The sequence below is a fragment of the Thermobia domestica genome, chromosome 2 (genome assembly GCF_964235325.1).
Source record: "Thermobia domestica chromosome 2, izTheDome1.hap1.1, whole genome shotgun sequence".
In the NCBI taxonomy this organism is placed as follows: Eukaryota; Metazoa; Arthropoda; class Insecta; order Zygentoma; family Lepismatidae; genus Thermobia; species Thermobia domestica.
Window position 1 is genome coordinate 81,229,187 of NC_137455.1, and position 23,654 is coordinate 81,252,840.

General features: G+C 36.4%; 1 protein-coding gene across 1 annotated transcript in view; it reads right to left on the reverse strand.

Annotated features, from left to right (window-relative positions):
* Positions 1-23,654, reverse strand: part of LOC145679088 (glycine receptor subunit alpha-2-like) — a 150,670-nt gene that overhangs the window by 126,594 nt on the left and 422 nt on the right. The window contains exon 2 of the mRNA XM_081749683.1: positions 12,785-12,852. Within this exon, the coding sequence (XP_081605809.1) occupies positions 12,785-12,852 (68 nt within the window). The remainder of the gene's footprint in view (positions 1-12,784; positions 12,853-23,654) is intronic.

Below are 23,654 nucleotides of genomic sequence, written 5' to 3' on the forward strand. Positions count from 1 at the left end.
CCAGTTTTTAACATAAAGTTTGTGATTGAAATTTCACGATGCCGTTCATGAAAAATTTCAAAGAGTTCTACTAAAGTCTTATCATTCAACAAGTGCTTTTCAAGAAAAGTTCCAGGATTATGCTGCATACCACTTATTCCATTTAAGCGTAAGTATACAGTTATCGTTTCTAACACACAACTTTCACTAATGTTTTGTCCACAATTCTCACTATCACAATACATAATTACTAATAAAGGAAATCAAACATTACACAATTTACCATATGTCCACGTATTTCCCATAATCTTTTTCTAGTAAAATTTTTAATAGAATGGGTCTATATTCAAAATCCCACACAAGATCTCGGAAACGTTCAATGAAAATCCATATCATCGCAAAAGGCTGTCCATGATTTTTTCTGTAAATTGATAATAATTCTTCACGAACTTCAAATTTCGTTACAGCATCGATAGCTTTCCGTTCAAGAGATTCCGTATCCAACACCAAACAATCATGTGTCCATTGACTGCCGTCTCCGAACCCACAAGCAAAACAAATACATATATCGTCTGGTTTCCAGTATATTATACAGTCTTTTATACAATCCAATGATGTACTCCCATGCGCAAAAAATATTGCGCGTATACTGTAACTCACGATTTTTCGCAATTATTCCATTTTCCTTATGTTTATGGGTAAAATTCAGTTATTAGTATGTGGAGATAATAGAAAGCAATCCATCTAAGGAGATATTTCCAAAAAATATAATAAAATAATAAAAATATAAGCAAAAAACAAAATTATGTTCGGTTTTGTGTATACTGGCAATAATGTTTTCGAGGGATTTTTTGCAGTAGCACAGCACGATTGCAGAGGGAATAACTGTAGTTGAATCAAGGAACTGGAAAGTGGACTAATATATTGCATTTATTGGCTTAAATCTAGGGTGTAAATTGTCTACCAAATATAAATTAGCTTCTGTAACCAAGATGTTATACGGAAGTATAGAAACAAAGAGAAAAACTGTTGTCTTAAGTTTGGAAGTGACATGCTCTATAGCCATGAGCATTTATTTGTTAAGAAAAAGACAGGCAACAAAAGGTAGTCTGTGTGGTCAAGTGGGTAGAGTGGCGGACTAGTAATTCTTATATTGTTTTGACACCAGATCGAATCCCATGCGATCCCATCCAATTTTTTCTTTAAAAAACATTGTAGAAAGTGTATAATTTTTATGTTAATAAGAACCGAAACAATATAATAATGAAATAACTTTTTGTTTTTTCTGATGACGTATTTATTTAGAATTAGTGTATTATTACTAATAGCGATTGTTTTCAGTTTATGGTATGATATGCTTAATCATTCCCTCTCCGTCAGCAGAAGTAACTTCAACTCACTGCGAGTGTCTGTGAGTCAGGAACAGTAAAGAAAACAAAACATGCGCGACCTGCTGCCTACACACAGTCACAGCGATAGCTCGTTGTCATGAAGAAAAAAAAAGCTGATGTTAAATTACTGTTCTAGTGTTTCAGTGTATGTGTTTCTTTTTAGAGTATTGACTCTCTCTCTCTCTCCTTTTGTTTCATATCCACAAGTGCAACAAATGCAATCATAAGTCTGTGTAAGGAAATAAAGGATGCTTTCTTTAAACAAAACTAAATTAACAGCTCTATTTGTGAGGAACACGAATGCTTCCAAAAGATGCCATTGATATTAACTATAATCATACCGAATTATACAGTAGCGTGAAAAACTGATAATAAAATGATGTAACATGCATAAGCTTTTTTTTCTAGCGTGACAACACATTAAACATAACAAATTAAATTTTTGGGATTACAAATTATCACCTTACGTGTCGGTATAGGCCTATTCGTTTTCACAGTCGAGCGACGAAAGAAGAAAGTGTGGTGATAGTTATAAAAACCGAATACCAGATTTCAATGAATTCAAGCTACAATGCTCCTACATATCGAAAAAATTATTTTTCGATGTCTGTCCATCTATTCGTCTCTCGGTTCGTCACGCTTTTACATGCACTCAAATAGAGGCCATACTGTTCAACGTATCTGGACCGAATTCTAGACATAACGTTTTAATAACATACTATCTTTCGAATTTTATATCCTTCGACACCTAAAAGTAAGGGTAATTTACTGAAGGATTAAAATTTAAAATAATTCAATTTTCTCAAGAAAAAAAAGCTGTGACGATTTTATTTACTTTTTATAAATATATATTTTATTAACAAATATCCACCGTATATGAATATTTTTTCTGAGAAAATATATATGGTGTAATTTACTGTATGGTATGCGTTCTTTTTCCACAATTTTCTCAACCACATTTCATAAATAAACGTATTATTAATAACCTAACAATATGACAACTCGTTCGAAGGAGTAGTTTACTCTTAGGGTGAGCTTTCCCCCGATGGTTTTCCCATTAATGTCTCAGGCAATTTTGTTCATATTTCGTAAAGAAATGTTTCATTAATAAACTAAGATACAGCATAAATCGTTTATTTCGTTAACATACAGAAGAAGTGGTTTTCTCAAGGGTTGAATTTTTTTTTGACAATTTTCTCAGTAATAACTGAGACAAATTTGTTCTAATTTCAGTAAAAATATTGTCCGTAACACTCTTACAATATGCATAACTCGCTTGTTCCGAAAAGAAAAATCCAAAAGAGAGAGTTTACTTTGACAGTGAAATTTTTCCCGACGATTTGCTTAAAAATTATTCGATATACTGTCAAAATTACAGATAGAAGAGTTTACTTTTGGGGGTAAGCTTTTCCCGATGACCTTCCTAAAAACAACTCAGGAGATGTTTGTTGTTCATATTTTATAAATACATGTTACATAAATAACCTAGCTATATGGTATAATTCCCTCATCCGGAAAATCTAGAAGTGGTATATTACTTTTGACAGTAAGTTTTACCCTGCGATTTTCTCAAGAACGACTCAGGCGATTGTGTTCGTATTTCATAAATAAATGTTTTATGAAAACACTAACAATATAGCATAGCTTGTTTGTCCTGAAAAGATCCACAAAGGATAATTTATTCTTGGGGTGACTTTTTTCATGATTTTCTCAGAAATTACTCAGACGCTTTTGCTTATAGTTCGCATACAATTATATCCTTAATAATTCTAACATATGGATCAAGTTATTTCTAACCAAAATATGACCAATGGGTACTTTACTTTTGGGCCTGAAGTTTCTTCTAGCAAAGTTTTCCAAAATATTATTTTATTCGCAATTTCCCAAATAAATGTTTCAATAATAGTTACAGCCTAACACGAGTCAGTGTAAGAAATTCAAGCGAGAAAGTACAGTGCGTTTACTCCGTACCCTTTCTTAAATGTATTTTTAATGTTACACCTAATCACAATTTTCCGAACAAAATCGAAACCTCTTGTTAAATGTGCCTTGTTGTGGTCAAATGGTTCAAGTGCATTGGTTCTGGATTTGATTTCCAGTGAGAGCTAGTGTATTTTCGTCCAAGAGATGTTACACGTCGGTGCAAAGAAAAAAAGTGTTTAAATAAGCCTAACCAAGCTAATCAACAAAGAAATAATACAATGTTACGAAATTATCGTAGAAACATTGTTAATATTAGGTAGGTGCGACTGAAATGTCCAAACGATGATTGTCAATTCCAAAGGTAAAAAAGTGAAAAATACAATGCCAGGTTAATCAGTGGCCTCTAGGTAAAGCTATCCTACTAACATAAGAAGTGATTGAGATGCCAAAAAATGTTGTAATCGCTGGGAGACATGTTAGGAGAATACAGAGGTGAGAGAGAGTTTAATACTGCGAATCATGGATAGTCTTCACTTTCGTTTGAGGGCGAATATTGAAGTCCGTAGGCCTACATAGGTTTGCATTGAAATGAACATTCTTTGTTTTCGGCCGGCGGGAGCTCAGGTGGTTCAGATTCCACTTTAATCAGTAGGTCCACGTCTCATATAGCCTCGCTGCTGAAAGGGACGATAAACTCAAAATCACATCACACATCTTTGTTTTCGCCTTTGTTTTAGCCCATAAATGTCTCTGTTCATGAGCTCCTTAGTGGATATGCGGTTAGCGTATGCGCCTTTGGCGTGGAAGACACGGCTTCGATTCCCGGCGAGAGCTCACGTGGTTTAGAGTCCACGTTAATCAGTAGGCCGAAGTCTCATATAGCTTCGTTGCTGAACGAGACGTTAAACTGAAACTCAATGTCTTTGTTCATAAATTTCTTTGTGTATGGTTTTGCATATACGTGGCATGGATATTAAATTTTGATTTCTACGCCATATGTATCTAATTACATACACACCTATAAAACGAACACAACAAACTTGGAATATCTACATTGTTTGCGTATGGAAAATCATCACGTTCTGCTGCACAGGAGAGCCGTGTGTATGGAATTCCATACACGTGGCAATCAACCTATTAAGAAATGTATAATAATAATAATAATAATAATAATAATAATAATAATAATAATAATAATAATAATAATAAACAGAAAACGATACGATCATTTACATAATTTATAAACATAAGTTAACATTTAATAAGCATATAACTGCAATGGAAGTAAGTTGTTTCTCTCTCTCCCTTAACGCAACAGCCCTTATTGTGCTAAGGCGTAGAAGAGAACTTGTAGCACTCACGATTTGGGGCGGTGTGCGGTGAGAACATCGGATCCCTTTGTTGTTAGTCCTAGCTTTCTAGACGGATGCAGTTATTCCCGATAGAATATACAAGCAAATAGACTTTTGCATTATCCCTCAATGTGATACTTGTGGTTGCTTAACCGTATACAGACAGCTGTCCATGGAAGAATCGTTGATAATAATAATAACAATAATAATAATAATAATAATAATAATAATAATAATAATAATAATAATAATAATAATAATAAATAACAGAAACTCGACAAATATTCTTGCAAATAATAGGAAACAGTTTGCGTCACACTGTTCACTTTGCTAGACACACCAGTGTGCCGCGTTATACCAATTGTGCCACACTGGAATATAGGGTATGGCTTTTTAATTTTTTCCAACTATTCCAACTGCTTCAATTGAAATGGATCTATAACAATAAGAGAGTGAATTTAGTCTTCTTACCCTTCGATTTAGAAATAAGGTTCGCGAGAATTTCATAAAAGAATAATATACTCAGAATTGTATATAGTAGTTTGTTTTATTCGAAATTACATACTTCCTACAACTGTTTTTTGATTGAAATGATTTGAAATGAAACCTTTAAGTTTTACGTCCCACGTTATGCCGGCTAGGCTAAAGGAGACAGTGATGATAAGAAATGAATAAAATGGTCGAATGAAGAAAGTGGGATAAAACGGGAGAACCCCGAGAAAACTCACGCACATAGTGTCCAGCACAAGGTTCACTTGGCGCGAGCATAGATCTAACCAAGGACTCCATGCACAAGAGGAGAACGCTCTACCACTGAAACACCGTGGCCTCTGAAATTGCTTAAAGGAGAAAGGGACTACTTTATGAAAACTTGATTACAAACACATTTGTTAAAAAATACATGCTTTTCGTGAAATATTGCTTATAGACATGGGCGGATTAAGGCTTTTGGGGACCTAGAGCCGACTATTTGAAGGGGGCCCTATGTTAAGAATAGTTCCAGTGCATAAATTTTCTTTGCTGCCTTCCACAGCCTCATGGGTTTATGGAACTACCGAGAACTATGCTGTAATATTTGAATGTGCTCCAAGTTTACAATAATTAGTTTAGTTAAATCCATTATTAACAATTAAATAACTGCATTCATTATTAACAGTTAAATGCTGCTGATGGAAAGACTTAAATCTAGCGATACCGCGAGCGTAACGAGCGGAAAAAAATTAGCATCGGTCTGGAGCCTATAATATAATTTGATTCCTATATTTTACTGTTAAACAGAGGGATTTTAAAGTGCCCCCTGAGCTTGGGGTCCCGAAGCCTGGGCTCCATTGGCTCCGCCCTTAATCCGCTAATGCCTATAGATTATAAATTAAAGGGGACGGGCAGGGTCCGTTCTAAAAATTCCGGCCCGTGCCGACCGCTAGCCCCTGTGTATATGCTATCTTTGGAAATACAGTAGAGTTTCGTTTATCCGACATAAAACAGACAGGCAGAATGCCGGATAATATGGGTGTGTTAAGGAAAGACCTATTAAAAGTCAAACTATGATATAATTTTACATATTACTCATCTAATAATCATGTTTTGCAAGAAACAAATATAATGCATTGACTCAGGGACGTATCCAGCGTGAGGTCCTGGAAGCTGTCCCTTTCCAAACCTCAAACACTTTTTAATAAACCTACTTTTTTTCCTTTTGAGGTTCTTTTATATCAGATTACTTTGAGTCAGTGTTCAAACTGTGGACAATGCGTTGTTGTTATAATTCTAACAAGTAACACTTCCCCACTGTAACACTCCGATTTTGATAAAATTTGGCAGGTAGATACCGGTACTACACATAAAGTAAACAAATAAGTGTTTTTTATTTTTTGCGGAAAAACGGTTTTAGGGGGCAAAAGCCCTCACTCAAAATTTTGAAAGTTGACGCCCGAAAGGCAAAAACAAGTGGACCAAAGTGAACGAAATTGTGCACAGATATTGCAGACGTAAAATTAGGGAATACGTATTTTGTATTTTCCTGGAAAAAACGGTTAGGTGGGGCACAGACACCTCCAAACCTTTGATCATGAAATATCAAAAGTGCTAGTAACATGTAAGATGTGTGTAAAGGACATGAAGAATTGCAACGACATTTTGTGTATGAACAATACGCAAAAATAAATGAATACGGTTTTTGTTTATTTTCTGCGGAAAAACGGTTCTAGGGGAAAAAGTCCCCACCCAAAATTTTGAAAGTTGACACCTGAAAGGCAAGAAAAAGTGAACCGAAGTGAATGAAATTGTGCATAGATATTTTAGACGAAAAATGAGGGAATATGGGTTTCGTATTTTCCTGGAAAAAACGGTTAGGTGGGGCACAGACTCCTCCAAACCTTTGATCATGAAATAACAAAAGTGCTAATAACAGTATGTCAGAAGGGCCCAAATTTACATGAAGAATTGGAACAAAACTTTGTGTTAGGACAATAAGCAAAAAATAAACAAATACGGATTTTTTTATTTCCTGTGAAAGAAACGGTCTTAGGGGGCAAAAGGTCCTACCCAGAATTTTGAAATTTGACGCCCGAAAGGGAAGAAGAAATCGACCGAACTGAATGAAATTGTTCACAAATGTTGTAGAGGTAAGATGAGGGAATACGTGTTTCGTTTTTTCCTGAAAAGAAAAATACTGTTGAGTGGACCGTGGTGTTGAGTGTCGGAAGGAGTGGACCGAAGCCAATGAAATTGTCTATAGATATTGGATATGATAAATAAAGCCTCTCCTGTTTCACAAGTGTCTCCATCAGATTTATTCAAATTTGGCAGATCAACAACAATCACAAACAGTATAGCGTATTTTATAGTATTTCACGAGGCGACTTTAACCCTTACAATGATTTTCCGCACAAACAAAAACACGTGCCGATTAATTTCCTGTTTGCTGTTGATGTGCCAAAATTGATAGGGACATCTTAAAAACACGAAAGTCCTTATTTTACATACAGTCTATACAATATCTACACACAATTTCATTTGCTTCGGTCCACTCCTTCCTGCACTTTTACGGTAATATTTTTTTTTCGGAGTGGCTCTAGGCTCCAACACTGTTTTTCCGTACAAATTAAAACACATTTCATTTATTGTTTTGCAAATTGTCCCTATACGAAGTTTCGTTGCAATTCTCCATACTCTTTAGGAACTTCTGACGTATACTTATTTGCACTTTTGATATTTCGTAATAACCAGCTAAGAAGATCCGTGCCCCCACTCAACCGTTTTTTTTTCAGGAAAATACGAAACACAATTACCTCAATTTACGTCTAGAATATGTGTGCACGATTTCATCCAATTCGGTGCACTTCTTGTTGCCTTTTTGGCCTCAAATTTCAAAATTTTGGGTGGGGAATTCTTCCCCCTAAAACCATTTTTTCGCAGAAAAAAAACCGTATTCGTTTGTTTTTGGTGTATTGTCCCTACACAATGTGTCGTTCCAATTCTTCATGTCCTTTAAGCACTTCTGACATACTGTTATTAGCACTTTTGATATTTCACGATCAAAGTTTTGGAGGGGTCTGTGTCCCACCCAAACGTTTTTCTTTTCTTTTTTCCAGGAAAATACAAAACCCGTATTCCCTCATTTTACGTCTACAATATTTGGGCACAATTTCTTTCATTTAGATTCACTTCTTCTTGCCTTTCGGGCATCAACATTCAAAATTTTGGATGGGAACTTTTGCCCCCAAAAGCCATTTTTTCGCCAGAAAATAAAAAAAAAACAGGTATTCGTTTAGTTTTTGCGTATCGTATATACACAAAGTGTCGTTGGAATTCTTCGTCCTTTACACACATCTGACATATTGTTACTAGCACTTTTGATATTTCATGATCAAAGGTTTGGAGGAGTCTGTGCCCCACCTAACCGTTTTTTCCAGGAAAATACAAAACACGTATTCCTTCATTTTACGTCTGCCATATCTGTGCACAATTTCGTTCACTTTGGTCCACTTGTTTTTGCCTTTCGGGCGTCAATTTTCAAAATTTTGGGTGGGGGCTTTTGCCCCCTAAAATCGTTTTTCCGCAGAAAAAAGAAACATGTATTCGTTTATTTTATGTGTAGTATCTACCTGCCAAATTTTATCAAAATCGGAGTGTTACTTGTAAGAATATACCGTAATGCCATTGAAACCAGGTGAAATTAAAGCACACTTTTAAATGGGATTATAATTTCGTTTCCGTTTTGTTTATAACATTACTGTATTAGAACGATACACTCATAGCCATTTGCTATTTTTTTATGTGATATACGTAGCAGACAGTTTTCCTTACATGTCTCTAGAAAATATTTTTTGATTTCGTTTGTGTTACAATGCAGTTTGACCGGTTCATAAATGAAAAGTAAGAAACGTTTAAGAGAAATACAGAACTGTTGCATTATTATTATTATTATTATTATTATTATTATTATTATTATTATTATTATTATTATTATTATTATTATTATTATTATTATTATTATTATTATTATTATTGATATTTTTGAAACATTAGAATTACATGCTTACGAGAATTCGTGTTGGGCCCCCTCCGAAAAGAAAAGCTGGGTACGTGCCTGCACTGAATGATAGACGTATGAGTCATGGTATAGACGGGCGTGCTAGGCGATCGAGTCCGGAGCATCGAAAACAGACCACAACTTGCAGTTCTTCTTGCCAATTGATGCTGCTTTTTACCTGCAGCATGTGTCGGATAATAATGTCCATATGTCGGATAATAATGTGGAATAAACGAAGGTCGAGACCATGGCGTATTGGTGTTTCATGCACCTAAACCTGTAAAATATTTGTGCCGAAAACATCTTTCACTCACTAGCTAAATTTGTGGGTATGATCGCACATCTCCCCTTATAAAGTATAGTCTTATAAAGAATATATATAGCATGCTAAAAACCTAAAGACCAAATTCAATAATTTTCTATAGTTTTCTTTTTTAACAACGGGAAACTTGTTTAATTCATCACGATTACTCACGTTTGATACTAAGATGTCTGTTTCTGTCTATATATATTTTTCATACTTTATTGGAGACAATTTTTTTTCAAGAAAAGAGGATGATAAAAGAAGCTATACAACAGCATAAACTGAAAACAATCGCTATTAGTAATAATACACTAATTCTAAATAAATACGTCATCAGAAAAAAACAAAAAGTTATTTCATTATTATATTGTTTCGGTTCTTATTAACATAAAAATTATACACTTTCTACAATGTTTTTTAAAGAAAAAAATTGGATGGGATCGCATGGGATTCGATCTGGTGTCAAAACAATATAAGAATTACTAGTCCGCCACTCTACCCACTTGACCACAGACTACCTTTTGTTGCCTGTCTTTTTCTTAACAAATAAATGCTCATGGCTATAGAGCATGTCACTTCCAAACTTAAGACAACAGTTTTTCTCTTTGTTTCTATACTTCCGTATAACATCTTGGTTACAGAAGCTAATTTATATTTGGTAGACAATTTACACCCTAGATTTAAGCCAATAAATGCAATATATTAGTCCACTTTCCAGTTTCTTGATTCAACTACAGTTATTCCCTCTGCAATCGTGCTGTGCTACTGCAAAAAATCCCTCGAAAACATTATTGCCAGTATACACAAAACCGAACATAATTTTGTTTTTTGCTTATATTTTTATTATTTTATTATATTTTTTGGAAATATCTCCTTAGATGGATTGCTTTCTATTATCTCCACATACTAATAACTGAATTTTACCCATAAACATAAGGAAAATGGAATAATTGCGAAAAATCGTGAGTTACAGTATACGCGCAATATTTTTTGCGCATGGGAGTACGTTCCACAGTACACTCACATGGTAAATTCAAAAATTCTTCCAACTCCCAATTCTCCACCGGGGAATTACTCACAGTTGGTGAAGGTGTAGGGGGATATTCTTCTATTTCATGATCCACATCAAGTAATGGGAAAACTTCTGTTTCCAGTGGCGGAGGTTGCGGGCTCACCACCGGTTGGGATGTCCCCGATAAAGACGTCAATACATCCGAGTTGGCCGGGGTAACTTCTGTTTCCAGTGGCGGAGGTTGCGGGCTCACCACCGGTTGGGATAAAAATTCTGTTCCCGGTAATACATCCAAGTTGGCCGGGGTAACTTCTGTTTCCAGTGGCGGAGGTTGCGGGCTCACCACCGGTTGGAATAAAAAAATTGTTTTCGGTAATACATCCAAGTTGACCGAGGTAACTTCTGTTTCCAATGGCGGAAAGTGCGGGCTCACCACCGGTTGGGATAAAACCTCTGTCCCCGTCAAAGATGATGATTCTGCGAGATCACTTTCACCTCTTGTACTAAAATTCAAAGGTTTCGGTAAATCCATGCTTTAAAACCAATCTATAACTCCTTTTCACTAAAAAAAAAAAAAACACTGGCTATTTAATATGCTTCGTCCATCACGTGATATCCCATTCCAACGATCCAAATTTCTAGAATATTCTCCAGCAGCTGTCGCGTTACATGTGCTGCATATTAATGAATCCAACAATATATTAAATTGTTCTACGTGTGTGATCTGCATATTTTATTTCCGAAAGGTCTTTTCTGTATTCTGTTTGTCCAATTAACATTTCTTTTCACCGGAAACCATTTATTATATGTCATGTTCTCTATACAACCTCCGGCCGCACTTGCATACATTATGTATCATTAATATGCGGAAAAAAGGTGTATCCATTTTTCAAACGTGCATTAGGAACTGCTACCATGTCAAAATTATCGACACTCATGAATATTTATGAATGTCGAAAAGATGCCCGGAACCTACTGATTAGGAGTCCAGGACATTGGTACATTGAAACTTTGTAGGATAATTTGAAAAATGTCAAAATGAAATTACGTCATTGGTTTTGATTATTCTCGCCAAAGATAAACGTAAGCAATACCATGTACCACGTGATTGACCTTGATGATGTAGTGTACAGGGATTCATTTCCTTTGTTGTGGTACTTCTTAAGTTTGAGTACACACTTCTAGAAAACAGTTGGTTCTACTAAGGTAAACAATTGACGGACATTATTGACCTTATTGCACATATAATGATATGATTAATTCTAAGACTTAGGTATATCGAGAGAAGTATTCTTTAAATTTCCTGCCTGCCATATTGCCTGCCAATAATAAATAATTGCCTGCCATCTCCCGCCAGAGCACTTTTTTCTTTTGCTTACTACTGATAAGAAATACGAACTTATACAGCTTTTCCAGGAAATATTTCCAACTCTGCACCGTCAGCTGAAACTACATTATAAACTGTGACACTTGCCTACGAATCTTTTACTTCTTTCCTTTTGCAACAAACTTTCTATTCTGCTGCTCTTCACACTGCACGCACACGGCTCCCCTCCTTTTCCGTTCTGACATGTGTCATGCCAAATTAATTTTCAACATTCGCTTGTTTACCGACGTTGCCTACTTCTTCGTCAATAGCATTTTCACTCGTGCCCCAGCGTTCACTCTTGCCTTGGTCACCCATATATAGATTTTAGTACACTTACCCCTCCTCCTCCCCTTCCCTATGTTCTAAAGGCAAAGTGAAATGATAAAAACACTTACAGCCTTGAACCTCATCCATGTTACAAATTTGATCGAGATTGGTCGGGCAGTTCGGGAGATTAAGAGTCACAAACATAGTCATTTTGAATTTTATAATATAGATTTGGCATGGTAAATGCATGAATTTTCTTTCATTACTTTGGAATTATGTTATTTCTGATACGATTGGTACGAATGATCGATTGCTCACCACACAGGAACCATTATTCTCAGCACCTCGTTCTGCACCTTTGACCGAAATAATGATCTAGAATAAATATAATATTTTTCGATTAGGATCTTTCGGGAACAGATGTTCAAAGAGGACGTCGAGGCTCAGATGACAGTACGATACAGTTGTGCAATGTGCATGCAGAATTTTATCAAAAGAGGTTCAAACACTCAATTTACTTTCATAGTGCGTGACTTATATACACACCCTCGTATACATAATGCTTATTTTTTCATAATATGCTGCTCAAGGGGTGGTAAAAACACGAAACCCTCCTTGCGTACGCATCTATGTACGTAACAGCATTCACTTACCATTTTGCTTTCTCTGAGGGCTGTAATAGCAGCAATAGACAGACTCAATTTTACGTGTACTGGTTCACCTGCAAACGAAAAGAGAAAAAGAATATTGAGAAATGATGCAGATTCCACTTTAGTTTGATTTAAAGGTATAAAAGACAAACTGAGGGCCAAATAAACACTCGTCGTATCAACTAAGAATTAAAATGAACACAAAGTACTCATAAGTTACATTATTAATGTAAAAGAGATCGAACTCAGCAGAAATGATAGCTCAATTTGAACTTTGTAACAATTGCAGATCGAGACGTGTAAAGCAGAACAAAATTATCTAGACTTCTATTTTATTGATCGGAATGGCCAGATTTTGAAATATTGCATCTAGATTCCTAAACGTTAATATTTTGAGAATCGAATTATTCTACAGCTATCATCTACGAGACCATCCACACCATTTTGTTTTGTTTTGGCAATACAATTCTTATGCTTCATCATAAAAACATTTTCTTAATATGTGAAGTGATGCAAATTAGTATCTGAAACGCCCGCATAATTTTGCCAACAATGATTAAGTTGCAGAGTTATTGGAAATTACTGGTATATACATGATGATGACAAACCAGCAATTTTCAGCATATCTGAGAATTGTTTCGGACATGGTGATTGGCTAATCGTCTGTTTCAGCGTTCTTGATCGGTCATTTCATTCTCTATTGAGAATGGATTGGCTTCATTCGTACAATTTAAATTTGCTCTGTCCAATTGTACCTACCACGTGAGAAATCTTATTAGTAATATTTTAATTAATAGTGTATAGAACTCAAAGCTATTTATTAGTTACTTATTAGAGAGCCACACAGATAGACATAGAAAGAGTAGATTGTTAACACATTTTCATTTTGTCGAAATCGGAAAAACCACTACTGAAACATCAAAGCTATTGGTAGTAGCTAATTGTGGATACCTTGAACAAGATTAATTTTCTTGGCTGGCAGAAGCTATTCAAGGATAACGATAAGACGTACACAACAACCCTAAACTAGGCAGTCGGATACAAAATTAAAGATGGTAAAAGCAATTGTGAACAGATCACAAGAGTTTGTTTGATGTGACAGATCAAGTGTGCAATTAATGACTGATTAATTGCAACTGAACCGAAAAAAGCAGTTGCGGTTTTAACTAAGAAAAATTTGACTATGTAAAATGTTATGTGCCTTGACAGTAAGCCAGCCATACGGCATTTCTCGTGACGGAGCTTTTAGAAATTCCACTGTGATTTCTGGCTACTGCTAAAATTAAAGATTGCTCAATAAAATAGAATACTTTCTGTCATCATTTGCAATCAGCATAATGAGATGGAGAAACTCAAGAATATTATTTGAAAATATACTGTTTTCTCGACTAAGAAAACCATGTAAATAAGCGTTTCTCAATCTTTTTCAAATGAGGACCACTTTAGTTAGTTAGAATGTTCTACGAAGTGCAATACTCTTGTCTATTTTGAAAGCAATTTATAATTTTCTTTGCAGATATTTTGAGGCTATCTTAATACCAGTGTACGTATATTTTACAAGTAGCATTCTCTAAATTTTATATTGAATCTAATACAATTTGTTTCTTTTGATACGTGAAGACTGCCAAGAATATTTTATAAAATAGATAGGCTAATAAATTTAATAAAATGTTGTTCTGGGAGAGAAAGTGAAAGACTCTTACTGCCGTACATATAATTTTCAAACCTCTGTTTGTAATTATTAACTATTGGGAGTGATACGAAATTAATTCAACTTCATTTTTCTGTATTTCTTGTAACTAATATTCAATCCATAAGAGGATCACAAGGATAGAATTCGAGGACAACTTATTATCCGCGAACCAGATTTTGAGAATCGCTAGTTTAAACCAATTAACACAAAGAAACTATACTTAAAGAGCGAAAACATTTAATGTACAGAACCACTATAGTTCTTCTATCTATACTTTCTCGATGCTCTACCTCGAAATCTAATTTGACATACTTTTCATAACATGAACAAATTAACAAAAAAAATATCCCAAAGGTGTTTTCCAGCATATTGACTTTCGTTTTTTCTAAAAAAAAAAAAACCTATTTTTCTTCTACGTATTATTTCTTAAGCTTATTCAGCTCATTCAACGCTATATAAATACTTTTCTCACATTTTTTCCAAAATATATTTTTATCATAAACTTTTTCGTCTCTAAGAAGATCCCTAGGTCTTAAAAAAATCAATATTCAATAAGAGAAAAAATCTTACATATACAAATTTGACATTCTTTGCCCATTATACATGTATGTACTTCAACTATTTCTCGCTGTGCATGAAATTATCCCTAGCTTTAACTTTCGGTTGTATTCAGCTGCAGATTCAGTTTGATTTTTTTGGTTAGGAAGAATTGATAGAGTTGACTCTTTCTTTCATATTTCCTGCATCTTGGATCACAGTCTTTGTAACATTGCTTCAAAGAGAACATATACATATAGTATATAATTTGGGTATGTTTGACAGCCACTACTGAATGTTGATATAATACTTCATGACAATCTATATAGTATTCCCAGTGTTATGTATCTTTTTGTGTACGTCAGTGACAGCATGTATTGCATAGGATACAAGAAACGTTATTTCCTACGTCAGAAACTCTGAGTATTCTTCTTGAATTCCGGATATGAGAGTTTCTTGCTGAACATTTCTTTTGTAAAATTCTCTACAGAATGTGGGAGGAAAGATACCGATATATATATATATATATACATCAAGGGTACATCAGTTCAATGGGGAACCAATATATATATATTGGTTCCCCATTGAACTGATGTACCCTTTTTTCCCCGTAGAGTCGACTAAGGGAAAGAGAGAGAAAGAGATAAAGACAGAGATTTTATTATAGCTTCTTAGATGATGATTCTGGAATCTTTTCAATATTTTCTCTGCACAATAATATTTACAATTCGTTCTGCCGAACTACGAATATTTGCTGAAAATATGAGAACGTACGAACTATAATATCATGACTTGATAAATGAAACAAAATCCAATAAGAAATTTTATTGCGTACCAGAGAATTTGTAAGAGCTTTCACTGAAGTAATCTTGGCCAATAACTATTTGATTTGAAATATCCATCACTGATAAGTTAGCCAGAGAATTTATGAGAAAGGAATTACTTGTAATCATTGCAGCTTTACAATATTTATGCGAGTTATGTATTACAATATATATATATGACTGTCGTGTATTTCACAAAACTTCATTTTACTTTAAAAAAAAGTGCTCATAAAATTGTAGGAACTCGTAATAGTGATAAATATAGAATATTCTGAGATTAATACGTTAGGGGCAAAGTGTCAGACTAACGTGGCAACACTGGAAGAGCTATTCCACTTAACATTCCTTATCTCAGTTTATTCTGTTAGTGTATGAATCAAATAACAACTTCATAAGACTTATCAAAGTTCTCGAAGTGTTCCTTGTGTAGTGCTGCACCTAAAAATACATGTGTTTGTATGCATATTTATGAGCTGTTCTCATACGGGAGGGTCCCACAAGTTGTCGCTAAAATCTGATTACCACCTAGCACATCTGATAGAGCATCATGAGAAATGAAAACGAGCAAAATTTAAGGTGCTATGGACCAGAAGGGTAGGAGCTAGGGGGGGCTTCAAAATTTGAATACCCAAAAAGTTATATCATGGAATTATGTACGTTTAAAGTAAATATCTTGAAAACCGTTAAAGCGATCAAAACAAAAGTTGCACAATATGAGAACAAAATGCCCCATGGAAAGCCATAAACAATGTTGCCATAGGTGAAGCAGTGTTGCCAACTCAGCATAAAATATTTTGTTTGAAATAGCACCATATACAAGTGTGCACTGATTTAAAATGCACTATTATCACTAAACATAACAGTGAAGTGTAGTGGTAAAGTGTTGCACACGATTGGAGCTACATGTGCTGAAAATGTACAATGAAGAAGTCCGATATGTGGCAACAAAGGGTAATAAGGGAATGTACTAGAAACAAGTGAGGATTTTGCATTATACTTCTGTAGCCCCGATGAATAAGCAGACAATTCGCGAAAACAAAATGGTACACGCGAGGAAAGGAAGACGTGTTTTCTAATTCTGTAAACTGGTTCTCGATTATCTTATCAGTATTTGGAAGAGTACTTTCTTGGTTTTTGTCTTTCACGTTAAGTGATATATTCTTTTACTTCCTCTCCTACATACCATATGATTATGTTTGCACACTGTAATATTACCATATTCACATTGGAAATATAATTGAGGCGCCTAGTATCAAAAGCCGCCAAATCCATTTTTTTTTTTTTTTTTTTTACCGAAATTGGGTTATATATCGCTTGTTATATGTTTGATCTAAAGGAATTCCATGCAAACAGAATTTTGATTAAAAGCTTAATATTTTATACTAAAAAACTAGTTCAAATATGGGACTTTGTACGCGTGTATATGGAGCTTTACTGCACGTTTTGCGAGATTAATCGAAATTAAGCGAAATGTATGTGGCGGAGTTCTGCCGTGTCGTGACGAAACGCTGTAACTTTGGCGAAGAAGTTTTGCGAAAATGAGCCTTAAAGTTTTCATCCGAAAATGTGATCTGTATCGTGTAGAAATAGTGTATCTTGACTTTGGAAACACGTGGTTACATGTAATGTTACGTAAATGCATGTTGTGTGATTAAATTTGGTGAAAATTGATTGGTTGACCATTATTGCTTAGTTACACTGGTTCTACACGATACAGATCACATTTTCGGATGAAAACTTTAAGGCTCATTTTTGCAAAACTTCTTCGCCAAAGTTACAGCGTTTTGTCACGACACGGCAGAGTTTATACTAGACACCTCAATTATTTTCTTTTTTTTTCTTTTTTTTTTTTTTTTACAAGTACTACCTCATTTTGTTTTTAGTCGGCCACGATAGCCGTGTAGTCTAGAAGGCTTGACAACCGACATATTAGGCATCGCCGGTTCCAATCCCGACTCGGACATGTTTTTGTTGTCCTTGTCAACTTACATTTCATGGTAATCTTTCTCTTTCATAGTGATTCGGATCCCGCTTTACACTCCTATTTAGATTCGGAGATGACATAGGACGTAAAAATGGCATCATTCAATTTCGTTTTTCAAATGCATCAATATTTTGTGATATTGCTGACATTTTGCTATGTTATACTATCTGTGTTATGCATTTGAACTAAATCATAGTATAAGACCCAGATCCCGGGTGTTTCAGATAAAACGTCCAGTGCTTATAAATCCGAAACGGCTGAGAATAAAAAGATGAAACAAAAACTGAGATAGGAAAATGTCATAGGGCGCATCACATGGTGTTGTTGTGGTGACCCCCAGGGCCCTCCTTCAAGGGGGCCCAGGGGCCAACTTCAAATTTTCAAATAGGAACATGTGTTGAATCATACCTCATTCAATAGTACTTGAAAAACGAAACAACTTTTGTAGGAAACAATTTTCGATTTGGGCCGCCGTTTTTAAATGGTCGCAAAAAGTGGGTCCTATATCAGATAAAACGTTCAGTGATTATAAATCCGAAATGACTGAGAATAAAAAGATAAAACAAAAACTGAGATAGGAAAATGTTATAGGGCACATCACATGGTGTTGTTGTGGAGACCCCCAGGGCCCTCTTTCAAGGGGGCCCAGGGGCCAACTCCAAATTTTCAAATGGGAACACGTATTGAATCATACCTCATTCAATAGTACTTGAAAAACGAAACAACTTTTGTAGGAAACAATTTTCGATTTGGGCCACCATTTTCAAAATGGCCGCAAAAAGGGGGTACTGTATCAGATAAAACGTCCAGTGCTTATAGGCCTATATCAAAAACGGCTGAGAATAGAAAGATGAAACAAAAACTGAGATAGAAACGATGATAAAGCATATCAAGTGGTGTTGTTGTGGTGACCCTCAGGAAACTCCTTGAAGGGGGCCCAGGTGCCAACTTCAAACTGATACAGGACTTTTTGCGGCCATTTTGAAAACGGTTTAAGATGGATCTCGCAGAGATAGGAATACAAAGTAGAAACTGGATCCAATTAGCTAAGGATAGAAGTCAGTGGAGAGCTTTTGTGAACGCGGCACTGAACCTCCGGGTTCCATAGGCCATAGAGTTAGTTAGTTTTTTAAATTTTGAAAACGGTGCCCCAAATCGAAAATTGTTTCATACAAAAGTTGTTTCGTATTTCAAGTACTATTGAATGAGGTATGATTCAATACATGTTCCCATTTGAAAATTTGAAGTTGGCCCCTGGGCCCCCTTGAAGGAGGGCCCTGTGGGTCACCACGACAACACCATGTGATGCGCCCTATGACATTTTCCTATCTCAGTTTTTGTTTCATCTTTTTATTTTCAGCCATTTCGGATTTATAAGCACTGGACGTTTTATCTGATATAGGACCCACTTTTTGCGGCCATTTAAAAACGGTGGCCCAAATCGAAAATTGTTTCCTACAAAAGTTGTTTCGTTTTTCAAGTACTATTGAATGAGGTCTGATTCAATACATGTTCCTGTTTGAAAATTTGAAGTTGGCCCCTGGGCTCCCTTGAAGGAGAGCCCTGGGGGTCACCACAACAACACCATGTGATGCGCCCTATGACATTTTCCTATCTCAGTTTTTGTTTCATCTTTTTATCCTCAGCCGTTTCGGATTTATAAGCACAGGACGTTTTATCTGAAACACCCTATATATATATATATATATATATATATATATATATATATATGTATATATATATATATATATATAACCCATCCCAAAGTTTGGAGCCCTTAAAAGTGGCAGTATGACAATCCACCACCACCCCAGAAGTCGGTCCTGGATCCGCCCCTGGTTGCCACATATCAGATTTCTCCATTGTATATTTTCAGCACACGTAGCTCCAATCGTGTGTAACACTGCACCACTACACTTCACTGTTATGTTTAGTGGTAATAGTGCATTTTAAATCTGTGCACACTTGTATATGGTGCTATTTCAAACAAAATAGTTTTATGCTGAGTTGGCAACACTGCTTCACCTACGGCAACACTGTTTATGGTTTTCGATAGGGCATTTTGTTCTCATTATGTTGTGCAACTTTTGTTTTGATTGTATTGAATGCAGAATACTTTGAAAGCACAACGATAATTTGGTGTATGTCAGGTGTTATGCCCATATTCTAAACCATTGTGTAACTGGTATTTCCAGCAAAATACTGCAGGTCAAGAAGTTGTTTTGAATTACTCCACACAACGGCTGTATTCTTGTTGGATTCGTATTCAAGGATGCATGTGTGGAAAGGAGCCTTGAAACTGGATAGCAAATGTCCAGCAAAGTTACGCCTGCAAAAAATTGTAGGCACGAGATGTTGGTCAGCAGAGGTTGCAACGAAGTAATTACTTTTTAATGTCACTGATGATATAAAATTTTTTTGGAGGGTAATGACTTATTTTAATATTTTGATAATCTGTACAAAGCAGTTTAATGGAGGTATCTTTTACAAGGCTTGTGTTTACAGCAGTTCAACCTCGTTTGCGTGAAAGTTGTGTGAAACGGGGGGATATCATCTGCAAGGATTCATACTATATGCACACTTTCATGTAGTATTGCTTCTGGGGATGATAGAACAATATCAGAATATCATTCGTTCTATCATCTTTAGAAGAACATCAAATTACCATTCGCTCTACCATCTTTACAAAGTCAGGAATCTATTGTTAATACAGGACAATGGAGAAGTGTTGCATTTGTATAAATTATAGATTGTAAATAAATTGTAGAAGGATTGGAGTACGTATTTACAAATTTGTTTCAATATATTTTGCAAATGAAACTACTTAATAACCTATTTTTCTTGGGTGATCGCCATTGCCCACCTCTCCCCTACTGACTTCCAGTCTTTAAACAAATACATTAGGAGTAAAATTACCTAGAGGAGTGGGAAGGAGTGACGTAAAAGTAATAAAAAGAACCGATATTAATGTCGAATACATAATTTTCGGATGACTGAGATGAATAGCGACACTTCGGATGTCTTACTGTGGGGACAAGATACAGATGGTGATCAGAATAATGGAAACACCTGAACGAAATTGCAACTTACCAGATTAATATGGTGTCGGGCCACCTTTTGCCTTCAGAACAGCCTTGATGCGACGTGGGATGGAGGCATAGAGGTCGTGAATGGTAGCAAGTGGAAATTTACACCATTCCTCGTGCAGGGCATCGGCCAGTTCTGTGAGAGAGGATGGAGGTGGAAATCGTCCCCGGAGTCGTGTTTCCAAGACGGACCACAGATGTTCAATTATGTTGACATCTGGGGATTGGGCGGGCCAGGGGAGGTGTTGAACTTTATCCCAATGTTCCTCAAACTACGCTGCAACAACGCCAGCTGTGTGAATGTGTTCATTATCATCCTGGAAGGTGGTGTCATTGTCCGGGAACAACATCCGGACCATAGGATGCAAGTGGTCTCCTAAAATTGCGACATAATCGTTGGCAGTGATTCGTCCGCTAAGTGTGACCACAGGACCCAATGAAAACCATGATATGGCGGCCCACAGCATCACCGAACCGCCGCCATGTTTCACAGTTGGGCGGAGACACTGCAGATCATAAGCTTCTTTGGGCGTTCTCCACACATAAACACGGCCCGTGGTTGAGAATAGGGTGAAGGATGACTCATCCGACCATATCACACGTTTCTAGCCCTCAACGGTCCAAGTTCCATGGTCGCGGCACCATTTGCGGCGTGGAAAAGCGTTATGGTCTCTAATGAGCGGTTTGGCCCGTGCAACACGACCCCGTAAGTTCATGTCATGTAATTCGCGGCGGACTGTGATTGTCTAAATAGGGTGGGGGAAGTGGTGATTGAGTTCCTCCGTCACTTGCTCCACAGTGGCACGACGGTTCTGCGTGACAATGCGCTTTAATACCCGGCCTGACCTGTCACTCATGATTTTCTTCCGCCCACTGTTCCGCTTCCCCGATGTGGTTTTCCCGTGTGTTGTGTAAGCCGTCATCACCTTCGACACTGTCCCACGCGACACACCTAACACAGTAGCCACTGCCGTCACATTCACTCCACATAACCGCGCACCAACAATTTGCCCTCTTTGAAAATCTGAGAGGTGTCCCATTTTACACTACCTCCGTCTGCTGCAGCCACTGGACACTGCTGTTCCACTGTGCCTGACGTAGTATGGAGACCGACCTAAAACACCACCACCAGCGGTCCGGCGCTGCGGTCGCCACGACACCACTGCAAACCCATACAACTGACGTATTGCCAACTACAGGTGTTTCCATTTTTCTGATCACCATCTGTATTCGTAGAGTTGGGACGGGGTGACATGTAAAAAATAGTTGAAAAGGAACAATATTACTGTCAAATCTGTTATTTTCGGGATCACTACAAGTAGTAACACTCATGTTGTTTAAGCCGAAGTTCATCTTTCTTCGGCATGAGGAGAGAAGGGATGAAAAATGTCCTTCCAGATAATGTTTAAGCAAGTATGGGCATGCCAATTGGTCCAGGAAGGAGAATAGAAATGCTAAAGGTTTGATTATTGATTACATTGCAGGGAGAATCTTTTCAAGGAATGACGAATGTAACTTATGTACTTCGCTCCAGCAAAAGGAACTGAGCCGATGTAGATGAAATTTTTGACTCGATTGTAGAGAGAATCTTCCCAGTGAATGATAAATGTAATAATTGCACTCTTTGTATCAAAAAGTACTCAGTCGATCGAGTTAGAAGTTAGTACTCAGATAGAGTCTAAGCGCCAAGTCTGGAGATATGCCACTCAATATAGGTGAGAGGTGTCTAGTAAATTGCAATAATAATAATAATAATAATAATAATAATAATAATAATAATAATAATAATAATAATAATAATAATAATAATAATACATAAGTGGCGTCACCCACATGTGTGTATTATCAACATGTTACACTTTGACAAACCTTACTCTTTCCGTTGGGAACCGACAATAGTTGGCATGGGAACTGACATTAGCGGCAAGGCCCAACACGCTATTCTTCGTCATTCATCTCACTCATCCCTTTACATTCAACGAATGCGTGAGGCGGCAATGCCGAACTCATGAAGGGCGAGAGATGGGTGTGGGAAGGGACTATATTAGGAATTATTATAGTTAATTTGTGTTAAAATTTATCGTAAGAAGGGAAGGGGTTCACACATTTACCACCACCAACCTACTCTCCCGCTGCAAAGATGTGGGGATTCAGCTAGCAGTATATATTTGAAAAAAAAAATACATATTATTCGGTATATATTTCTTGTTATTGGCATCAGATTAAATTAGCGGAAATGTTGTCGAGAAGACTGTTCTTGATATATCGGATCTCCATGTGATGGTACCGCATCACTCCCTACATCTTCGTTTCAAGATACTAAAAAGACATAACGTGTTAGTGAGTATTTCTCCTTATAGGCTGCCAGTTGTAATTGCTACAGTTAGCTTACCTCAGTGAAAGCAGGACAAACTATGAGCAATTGCTAATGAAACTAGAGACGCCATACGTTCGGTAGAGATGTGTTAAATAATCAAATAGTGCAGCAGTCGTTTAACAAGTTTATAGAAACGATGGTGAATTCTTGAAAAGGCACCATATACGGAACAACAACAATCCATAGAGAAGGAAGTACTCAAAGTTGAACATGTGAAGCATTGGGAACTACTCAAGTATAGAAATTCTATTCAAGTACAGAAACTACTCGTCAACAGCACAAGTTGTTTTCGATAGAGCTGCGGCGTCATCGTTAGTTGACTCCTGGTTAATACAATCTCTAACAACCAAAACCATCACTACATCAACAGAA